Raw genomic sequence first — 11,109 nt, forward strand, 5'->3', positions numbered from 1 at the left:
CTCCAAGAGCTTGCTGCTGTTACCCTTGGTGTTAATCCTGGCAGCATCCAGCTCACCATGGCATTTTCGCAAACTCACTGAGGAGCTTTTGAGTCCTTTTATTCTTATTAGTAATAGTCTTTTAAATTCTTGAAATTGTATATTTTTCTTTCTAAACCATAAACAGGATGCTGTTCTGGAAGCAGACACTGAATTTTGGATTTCCATCTGTTGCGAATTTAATGTACATTCTCAGTTCCAGAGCATGATGAAAATAATCCAGTACTTGACAGAGCTGCCAGAGAACAAAGAAGGTAACCACAAAACAAAGCCAGCAAATGCATGTAAACCTTCCTGTTACTCCTCTAGACAGAAGACTATAGGATATAGAATTACTCTAATGACTTTTTTTTATATATATTTTTTAAAATAAAATAGCTAAGATATGAGATTACTTTTTTTTCATCCTGTTAATATTAGATTAATTTGAGCACTTAGAATCAAACAGCAGTTCTCATTTAGAAGGTACAGTAAATCATTTAGTTAAAATAAAAAGCTAATAAAAATTAATAGCAGACAAGATCACAAGGACTACCAGTGATTTCTGGGGTTTTTTTAAGGTTTCGTTTCTTTCTGCTACAGTATAGTGGAACAATAATTAAACAAGATGTTTTAATGATTTTCCAAGAGCATTGGGGAAGGTGGGTGAGGGTTGTTTGTTTCTTTTTAAGGAAGGACTTCCCGTATTTGTTGTTTGAATACATTTTCTCAGCCAGGAAGGACCAGGTAATGAAACTGAAAGCAATTTCCCAAATGCATGACACACAGTGTATGTGATCCTGCCTCAAAAGTCTCTCGTGTTTGTAGCCAGTGTGCCATAGCTTTAGCACCAAGAAAAAAGAAGATGCTTCATGTAAAAATGATCAGATGGAATGGTAGTGAAATGGCACTGCTTCTTTTGTGGCTGTTGAAATGGAAAAATTATCTCCTGTGGCATTTCAGAGCTTTTTTTTTGGAACTTTGACATGATTTTGGATACCGCAGGATGACTATCCTTGATGGGCACCTGACTGTAATTTTACTTTGTTTCTGTAATTAGAAATCGAATGTCTTTTCCTGTCGGCTGCAAATTTTTTTTGTGAATGTTTTCAACAGATGATCCTGGGCCAAAAAAGTCAAGAACATGCAAGACAAAGCTAAACAATCAGGATGGGCAGCTCTTTAATGTGGAGTCGCATTCAGACAAACAACTTCGGCATTTCAAATTCTTGTCAGTCTCCTTCATGTCACAACTTCTATCCTCTCAGTGTTTTGTGAAAAAGGTAATGGCAGATTGCTTTTAAACTTATCGCATTAAGTAAGTGTGCTGTACTGTAACAGATGAGGTTTAATTTGCTTTTTAATATGGCTTTATATTCAAAGGGGATTAAAGAATACACTGTCCAGTGTATCTCGCTGACACCTTTATTGATACAGTTTTGAAACCTCTCAGTAATGCTAATTATTTCTTAATAAGGCTTTTCCACATAGACTCAGTTTGTGTGATTGATGAATAGGTAACAAAGTGAAATTCCGGTCACAGTGGATTCCCACTGGCTTTATGGAGTCTGGGATTTCACTCGTGGTCTGTACAACTCCAAGTTTGGTGTGGGATTTATGTTATTAATTCTCAAAAGACAAATGTTAGGCTGTGGCTCTAGCTGGAAGTAGTTCCCAGTGTTTTAACTGGACATCATCCACCGGCATGAAATGTATTTGCTACTGTGACTGTATTGCCCAAGATTCTCAGATTTTCTTCTAGAATGATGGCTTAAGTGCAAATGCGAAGAACTCATAATTACCATGTTAGTGGACATTTCATTCAGAACAAAGTAATTTGCAGATACTGGGATACTGGCTTCGTGAGGCGATGTCAGTTTCACACTTAGCGTTTTGATTCTTCCTTTTCAAACCAGATAGTTGAATGTGAAGAAACGGAAGAGCTGCAGAAGTTGGAACAGAGGTATGCTTTAAATCTGGTCCGCCTCTCCCATTTCTAGCTTTCATCGCAACCTGGGAATATTTTTTAAGTGTACTCCTATTAGAATATTTTCTTCTCCAAGGATACTTTTAATGTTGCCCTTGGCAACAAGTAGTATTTATTATATGCAAGTTATTTGGTGTTTGTTTTGTTTTTTAATATGATGTGGAGCTTTTTTATTTCTGAAAGATTGCTCTACCCAGTGTCCACTGTTCTGTATTTCTGATAGTGCTTGCATGCATGCTTGGCCATAGCTATTATGCTGTTTATGATGGAGTCTCTAAAAGAATTCTAGATTTTTAGTAGAACACATCATTCATAGGAAAAAAAAAATCACTATTCACAGGTGCCCTTATATTGGTGTTAGAAAATTACCAGTAATCACTGATCACAGTTGTAGTCACTGGGATATGCACATGATTTTCCTTATTGCCATAGATTTTTGATAATATGTAGATGTGATCTGCTAGTCTCTCCATTAGGTGTTTCATTTTCTTTTATTGTTGCTGTTTCATTAAATTTTATGCTTTCCAGTAATAAAGTCAACTTCTTTCATGTCCTTGTTACTTACTAAAAGATGCTTCCTTTCTATTTAGGTTACTGGAAGAAGTTCTTCACTATATAAACACTGTGGCATCTTCAGTGGAAGGAAACGTGGACAAGCCAACAGCCAAATTTTGGAGGGTTCTGCTTAACAAGTCCTATGATATGCTAGATAAAGTATGTCTCATGAGCCCTCATGTTTGCAGTGGGACATTTCTGCTTTTGTTTATTAGTATGATTATAACCTTTGTAGGATTTCTTGTTGGATTAGTACTAGTCTTTATTGGATGCTCTGCCACCTGGTGCATCAATGTTTAAATTTATCTAACAACTTTAATAACTACAGCTAACAGCTTAGAACAATCAGGAAAAAAAAATAAAGAATGCTTATTTCCGCTAGTTAGTATTCTGCTGGCTGGAAGCAGTCATTTCATGATCTGTCTAGTGGAGAAGAATGGTTTTTTGGCAGCATTTCTCACTGTTAACTGGTAAAATTATTTAACTAATGCTAAGGGAACTGCTGTGTATTCCTACATGGAATTTAAATGGAGAAAAAAAATCCCTTTGCTTTTCTTTCTAGTCTTTTTCTGATCAGAAGTATATTTGTAGAATTGGACTGCCTATTTCATTGCATGCTGTGGAGCATACATCTTCTCACTGCTTGGATATATATAGATACTTTTTTTTTTTTTTGCCTGTGAAGCATATTCCATTTTTGCATGGAATATATACACAGTACTACCAGAAGTATTTCAGGGTGAGGAGGGATAGCTCATCGATGTAGACAAAAGGAATTGCTGAGAAAATCTCAGAGCTAGTGGATACGTTACAGAGCTAGAACATACATTAAGTACTGTGCCTAGAGCTTACTTTGTTCTTTTGTTTGCCTCAGATACAGCGCTGCTAGCCCATCCTCTATTCTTTGATACTGAAGCCCATGCTGGGAAGGTTAAGAGAATTTGCCTGCCTTATTTGGAGGCTACTATGTCACAGTGCATGGAAGAGCATTTATGGTATTGTTTGTTTTCTCGTAGGTCAATGCCTTATTGCCAACAGAAACCTTCATCCCTGTAATTAGGGGACTAATGACAAATCAGCTCCCATCTGTGAGACGTAAGGCAATGGACCTTCTGAACAATAAAGTGCAGCAGCGCACAAAGTGGCAGAAGAGCCAGGTGAGGCCAAATGCTTAAACTCTGTTCCCGTAGCAGAAGCACCCAGAGAGAGATTAATATAGAAGTGGTTTGCAAAGAGGTCAAGTACCAGTGCCAAGTCTGGCAGGCAGCTCTTGAGTAATGAGACACAGGCTACCTGCCCATAGTTACCTTGAAGGTTCTAATTGTATGTCTAAAGGGTGTGTTCTCTTGTCCTCTTAGATCCTGCAGCTCTTAGAGCTAATTCCTGAGCTCATTGCTATTGTGCAGTGTAAAAGAAAGGAGGAAGAGGAGGAGCAAGCCATCAACAGGCAGACTGCTTTGTTCAGCCTCAAGCTACTCTGCAAAGGTTTTGGCACAGAAAATCCAGTGCCGTTTGTACCTGTTCTGAAAACTGCCATTGGTCTAATTTCTTCAGAGAAGGAGGAAAAGAATGTGATGGGAAGTGCTTTGCTCTGTATAGCTGAGGTCACCTGTACACTGAAAGCTCAAGCAATACCTCTGCTTCCAAGGTACCGTTGGGTTCTTTTTAACAGAACCAATTGCAGCAGGAATCAGTTCATACTAAAATGCATTACTGAAGGAATGCTGGTGAAAGACAAGTGGCAGTCTGCCCATGTGTGTGTTTTGTGTATATAAGAATAAAGATATTTGTAATGCTTGAAGGTGATTCCTGGTTGTAGAACTAAGCAGCTTGTGGGGAAATTGTAAGAGATTCATAATTAGTATAGTTCTTTATGAAGAGACTTGAGAAAAGTCAGACCACATTCTGTATTTTTACTGTAGAACAGATTGCATTTGGAAACATGAGAACCAGTATATTTGGAAACCCTGCATATTACATTATTTTATTCTCCCTATTCAAGAAGAATTCAGGCATCTGACTTGTTGCTTTTAAGGCTGTTTTATCCCATTACAAATACAGGTTTCTTATTGTCATTAAGTCTTTAAAATAAAGGTGGGGCTTTGAGCAACCTGATCTAGTGAAAGATGTCCCTGCCTGTGGCAGGGAGGTTGGACTAGATGACCTTTAAAGGTCCCTTCTAACCCTGACCATTCTATGATTCTGTGATTCTAAACCTAATCTCCTTTATTAGCTTCAAAAAAAAATTAAATACAGCAGAAGAGCCCAGAATACTGACTTTTCTCAACTACACACATGAAAATTCATGTGAAAATTGTCCCTGCAGTCTTAACAGACTGATTTATGTGATTGGCAACGTGGCTCCGTATTGTCAGTGGTTTCACCTTTCTCTGTTTATGCTTGGTTATTCACAGGCTGATGCCAGCACTGTTGAAGACTTTAAAAAATAAGAAGGAGCTGATCTCCAATGAGATTTACTTGCTGAGCGCCGTCACTGCTCTGCTGAAGGTTGCAGAAACATTGCCACACTTCCTTAGTCCTTACCTTTTGGATTGCTTGCTGCAGGTGAGCTCTCTGACTCCTACAGATACATACACCTGAAGGCAGGTTGTGATGAGCAAGGGTTTGGCCTCTTCTCCCAGTCAACAAGCAGGACCCGAGGAAATGGCCACAAGTTGTACCAGAGGAGCTTTAGATTGGACGTGAGGAAAAACTTTTTCTCCCAAAGACTGGTCAGGCACTGGAATGGCCTTCCCAGGGAGGTGGTGGAGTCGCCGTCCCTGGCAGTGTTCAAGAGGCGGCTTGATGAGGAGCTACAAGATATGGTTTAGTAGCTGTGGCAGCAATGGTAGTGGGAAAACGGTTGGACTAGATGATCTTATAGGTCCCATCCAACCATGTGATTCTATGATTCTATGATAAAGGGTGACAGGATCTGCTCAGTTCCTAGAAGAAGCTACAGAGATTACTTTTTTCCCTATGAAACTGAAGTAGGAGTGTGTGCCAAGTATGTGGAAGGCCATAAAGTATTCCTCTTCTACTCATCGTCTTATGCAGAAGACTAAGATACAGAATATGAGTGTCTCCTACTCCTCCCTCTGACACTTGTTTTTTGCCTCTTTTGTAAAGGGAGACCTGAAGGACCATTGTGTAGTATCTATGACCTCCTCAAATGTGTGTGTCTAACAGCTCTAGTAGGGTAATTCTGACCCCTGCCATTGACATGCACATTTTTTCAGTGTTTGTCTTCTGGAGACAGCAAAGCTCTGTACACAGACATCCTAATGAGAGGTGCTCCAAGTGGTGCAAACAGTAAAATTCCCATCTGACACTTGCAGCAAGCAACTACTGTAAAATAATTCTTGAGTTGTTATAAGTGTGTGTAACTTTTGTTGGATTTCCTGATAGGTTGTCCGCTTGGAAAAAATTCTGGTCGAGTTTGGTCCTTCTTCCCAGATAAGTTTACGTGTAACATCATTGAAAACTATCCTAGCTACAAGGCTTGCTCCCCGAATACTCTTGCCTGCAGTTACAAAGTGTTACAGTGAAGTGGCAAATACCCGGAAGGTAAGGAGTTTTACATTCTTTTGAATTGTGATTAAAAAGAAAGAAAAAAAAAGAAACAAGCAGTGCAGAATTCAGCTCAAGTGTCCCAGCTCTGTCCCCTCCCAACCCCTTGCCCACCACCAGCCTACTCACTGGGGCAGCAGAGTGAGAAACAAAGAAACTCTTAACACTGTGCAAGCACTGTTCAGCAACAGCTAAAACACCGGTGTGTTACCAGTGTTGTTTTAGTCTCAAATGCAAAACACAACACCATGAGCCGCTATGAATATATGTTTATCTGTTTTCTTTTGTACTGCAATGGAGTTCAGGAAAATTAGACCTGGGATAAAAGTCCCAAGTTTAATGTCCTTAGCATGTTAGATGATGAATGCTTGAGAGATCATCCCATTCAGAAAGGCTTTTATTTGTTTGCTGGGAACTTGAGTAATAATTTTCATCTAGGCTTTGCTCCTGTCTCAGAGGTCCCAACCTTTCAGACTTAACTGCTATCTCCAGCATTGGAGAGGGAAGACCAGACTCTTTTCAGGAATCCTACTAACTTAAGCCTCCAAAAAGTACAGGGAAAAGTCTGTTTATTTTATCAACGGTATTTTAATGAGTAGATGTGTGAAGTGCAAAAATCTGTTTTCCCTGTTACGTCTCTCAGTTACTGTCAGTATCACAGTTGCCATTGCTTTGCTTTTGTTTTGCCAGAACTGTCTGGGTGCCCTTGTGAACATTCTGAAGGAGCACATTGTTGGTATGGAGAAGGAGGACCTGATCTCCCATCAGTCTGAGCTGACAGCATTTTTCATGAAAGCCCTGGACTTCCGAACAGAGCATGCCGAGGTGGCTTGTTTAGGGGGATGAACAGAGGCAGCTCAACCTCTACATGCTAATTCTATTTGTTTTCAAAAGTATTAGTAGTTTCTGTTGCGTATGTGCTCTGAAATTCTGGGTATTAAATATTCTGTTGGGGAGCTGTTCTTGGGGTAGAAAACATTATGGTTAGGTATTTAGTCCAAAACAGACAAAATTAAAATGTGCTTTGAAAGCTCCAATTCTTACATTTCAAACTTGGAATTATGTTTTCTAATTTTTCTAGGATGATTTGGAGGAAGTTGGTAGGACAGAGGCTTACATTATTGATTGTCTAATAAGTATGGTTATGAAACTTTCTGAGGCTTCTTTCAGACCCCTCTTCTTCAAGGTAGGAAGTTTAAATAAAATTTATTTGCATCAGCATATTTTTATTTTCCACTGCACAGACACAGGGAAGAGCTAATCTGCCTTTCACTTTCAGCTCTTTGATTGGTCCAGAACAGAGTCTACCCTAAAAGACAGGCTGCTGACATTCCACCGAATAGCAGATTGCATTGCAGACAAGCTCAAGGGTCTCTTCACCCTGTTCGCTGGTCATTTAGTGAAGCCATTTGCTGAGACGCTGAACCAGGTCAACATTTCTAAAACTGGTAAGTTTACCGTTACTATCTGCAGAGAGGCACTGGCAGGCTAACTCTTAATTGCTGAAATAGGTTAATTATAATTGCTGAAAGTTTAGTCTTATAGGATTTACTTCACAACACATCCTTCTCATTTCTCTCCTTCTTTCTCTCATAAATAAGGCATCTTTCTTATTCTGATGGAGCCAAAGGACACTTTTCATCCATGGGCTCTGGGCTGCCAGTAGAAAGTTGAGACCACATGAAAATTTTCAGTGTCAGTCCCAGTGAGTTCCATGAGAATGAAATTGTGTGGAAAGAGGGTGACTTGTTTCTGTTTGGGTCTGGTTTATTTTTTTTCATTCACTGACTTCTCTTACAAGCTGCCTGGTGTATTCAGACTCCTCTGCTTTCTTGGCAAAAATAGATATTACTTTCTTGTATGGGAAACTGTTTGCCCATCCCATTTGTACTGACCTGAACAAACTGTCTCTATCTACAGGTGTGGCTAAGCACTTTTCTTACAGCCTGTGGATGTTCTCTTTTATCCCCAGCTGACTGTGAACAGCTGTGGCAGACTTGCTAAGGCATTAGCTAAAAGGCAGATAACATATTGCATCCACTTCATTGTTCTGAGTGACAAGTATGTAATTGCTATGTATGTAGTACATCCTTTAGCTATATTCACAAACTAACAATGTTTCTACCTTGTGGGGAAGTCTTTTTTTTATTATTCTTTTTCTTTTCTCCTTGATTGATATGTAGATGAAGCTTTCTTTGACTCTGAGAACAGCACGGAAAAGAGCTGTCTACTGTTGCAGTTCACCTTGGACTGTCTACACAAGCTCTTCCTGTTTGACACCCAGAAGTTCCTGAGTAAGGAAAGAGCAGAAACCTTGATGATGCCTCTGGTTGATCAGGTATTGACAAACACAAAAAAAAACCAAGTCATAGCTGACCTTACTCCCCCCACATCTGAAAGACTGGGGTTTTGTTTAACTAGCAAGCCTCAGTCCTCTCCCTCCCAAAAAGGGAGGAATTAATTCATTGTCTTTGGGCTGTAGACAGTATTAACTGCTTTGCCTAAGGCTCTGAATTACTGATTTTTTTTAATCCTCCTTATAAATGTCTTCATTCTGTAAGGTTCATGCATGTTGTTGAGCTCTTGCAGACCAGCGCACTCCCACTGATGCTCTTTGACGTAACTCTTGAGTACCTGAAAGCCAAAAGCTAGAAGTGCTTTTGGCTGAGTTTATCTGAGGCTCAATCTCTTGACAAGTTTTTTACTTCCACAGCTAGAAAATATGCTGGGAGGAGATGAGAAGTTCCAGGAAAGAGTGACAGCACACCTGATACCCTGCATAGCTCAGTTTTCAGTAGCAATGGCAGATGATTCTCTTTGGAAACCACTGAACTACCACATCCTGCTGAAAATGAGGCACACCTCTTCTAAGGTTGGGAGCTATCAGAATTTGAACTGTTTTTCTTTGTTGCATTAGAAAATGGGAACAGTGTCCCAAAACTCAGAAGTGGATTAGGCAAGTCATTGCTAAAATACTAGCCTAAATTAAAATACTGATATTGTACTGTGCTACTCCTGAGTTCTAGAGAACATCTAGAGATGTTCTGGAAGACATCTATGGATGTCTTCCATGCTGTATGGTTTGGGTTTTTTTTTTAAAGATTTTGTAGCTGTTGGAATAAGAGCTAACCTTCTTGTGTATGAAGAAGGCGGCACTTTAGAGAAGGAACTCAAAGATGGTTATTTATCAGTCTTCAGACCTGTTTATTATAAAGAGTTTTGTCAAGACTCTCCTATTTGACAGGTTGTTTGTATTTGGGGGGTACTTGGTTTTTCATTGTTTGGAGCTAAGGCCTTCTAATACAGTGGAACAGAGTGGCACTGTAACAGGAAGTTAAAGACCGCTTTATCAAATAACTTTCAGCAACATACTTGCTTCTTGCAGTCTGTTTTTCCTTTGATATTATCTTAATCTGGATGTTGAGATTTAAATAGGCTCAAAACTAGTTCCCCTCAGTAGGGAAAGCTACTTTACAAACCTGTATGGAAGGAGGGCCATGAGAGGAAACAGGGAACTATACAGTAATGTTGGTTTCCTTACAAATAATCTTGTTTTGGTTTAGGTCCGATTTGCTGCTCTGCTTACTTTGGTAGAAGTTGCACAAAAACTGAAGGAGAACTACCTGGTCTTGCTACCAGAATCCATTCCATTCTTAGCTGAGCTCATGGAAGGTAATGTTCTGAAGCGGCTTTGGTGAAGGCAGACAACTGGCCTACGATCAAAAAAGCACAACGGCCACTTACAATATTCATCCTGTCTGGATCTTTGGAATAATTGCTATAAATCTTACAAATTGGTATACGGTAGCATAAACTGTGCAGGATGCAAACTGAAATGGATTCTATCCAACACACTTCTAAATTTTAGTTAAGTCATGGTAGTTCCTTCAGTGTTATAGCCTGTATACAACTCACCAGCTGCATGTTTATATCAGTGTTAAGACAGAAATACTTTGCCTAAGTCCTGAGTTAGTGCCAAAATATTTTTGATTATTTTGTACCTGGTATTTGAAGACAGTTTTAGCCTTGACATGTGATGAAGCCTTCCTGGGGTAGCTTTGTAATCACTATTCTGCTTAATTCCTGCTTTATTTCTTGTTCTAGATGAATGTGAAGAAGTTGAACAGCAGTGTCAGAAGACAATTCAACAACTGGAAGTCATTTTGGGAGAACCGCTTCAAAGCTACTTTTAAGTTCGTGTGCTTTACTTTCAAATTTTGTCTGAATCATGTTAGCTTCACACTTGCAAGTGCTACAGGCAAACGGTATTTTAATTTTTATCAGAGCTAAGATCTTAACTTTTTAATAAAATATTGTTAAGAATCTGGCTTTGTCATTTCTGAATGCTCTGGGGACTTCTCATACAACTTTTTCCTTAACTGCTCTTTTCTTAACAGTGGGGAACCGGAGCAAGTTATATAGGCAGATTCTGATAGCTGGCCACAAACAGTGTGACAACACGTCAGACTCACTGAATTTCACAGTGCTTGGGGTGTGCAGTTACTGTCCCTGCGGAGGGGCTGTCAGGCTACAATCTAAGCATGGTACTGGACGCACTGCAATCCTGAGATTCTGCTTTTCTGTCATTTTTAGGGACGTAAAAAGTGAGCCCACTGAAGATACTGAAAAGGAAGTAAAAATAAACTAGGATTTATATAGGAGCTAAAGCTAATTTCTGATGCTGATTAGCTTCTTATTCACCTGAAGATCAAGAATTAATTGCTTGCTATGTTAATGAATTTACAAAAAAACCTCACAACCTGTTTTGCACCAGGAGGTGCTAGTTCATTACACTACTAGTAAGAAAGGCGCTCAGACTCCATAAAGTATGGTTTAAAATGCATCTGGTTAGAACTAATGCTATAAAGAGGATAATCTTCCATCCCATCGGGTGCTGGAATAGGCCTCTGTTCAGTGTGCAGCATGCCACACAGATCCCACCTGCAGAAGGATTACCCCATCATGGCCATTCATGCTCT

General features: G+C 39.5%; 1 protein-coding gene across 1 annotated transcript in view; it reads left to right on the forward strand.

The window, feature by feature from the left end:
- HEATR1 (HEAT repeat containing 1) overlaps window positions 1–10,338 on the forward strand; it is a 37,832-nt gene extending 27,494 nt beyond the window's left edge. The window contains exons 31-45 of the mRNA XM_086745111.1: window positions 167–293; window positions 1,135–1,301; window positions 1,935–1,981; window positions 2,596–2,719; window positions 3,577–3,717; window positions 3,919–4,208; window positions 4,975–5,125; window positions 5,969–6,127; window positions 6,821–6,955; window positions 7,212–7,316; window positions 7,410–7,578; window positions 8,314–8,468; window positions 8,844–9,002; window positions 9,694–9,802; window positions 10,235–10,338. Of these exons, the coding sequence (XP_086601237.1) occupies window positions 167–293; window positions 1,135–1,301; window positions 1,935–1,981; window positions 2,596–2,719; window positions 3,577–3,717; window positions 3,919–4,208; window positions 4,975–5,125; window positions 5,969–6,127; window positions 6,821–6,955; window positions 7,212–7,316; window positions 7,410–7,578; window positions 8,314–8,468; window positions 8,844–9,002; window positions 9,694–9,802; window positions 10,235–10,323 (2,127 nt within the window). The 3' untranslated portion in view covers window positions 10,324–10,338. The remainder of the gene's footprint in view (window positions 1–166; window positions 294–1,134; window positions 1,302–1,934; window positions 1,982–2,595; window positions 2,720–3,576; window positions 3,718–3,918; window positions 4,209–4,974; window positions 5,126–5,968; window positions 6,128–6,820; window positions 6,956–7,211; window positions 7,317–7,409; window positions 7,579–8,313; window positions 8,469–8,843; window positions 9,003–9,693; window positions 9,803–10,234) is intronic.
- The last annotated feature ends 771 nt before the right edge of the window (window positions 10,339–11,109 follow it).

The sequence above is a fragment of the Chlamydotis macqueenii genome, chromosome 3 (genome assembly GCF_036417535.1).
Source record: "Chlamydotis macqueenii isolate bChlMac1 chromosome 3, bChlMac1.mat, whole genome shotgun sequence".
Classification (NCBI taxonomy): domain Eukaryota; kingdom Metazoa; phylum Chordata; class Aves; order Otidiformes; family Otididae; genus Chlamydotis; species Chlamydotis macqueenii.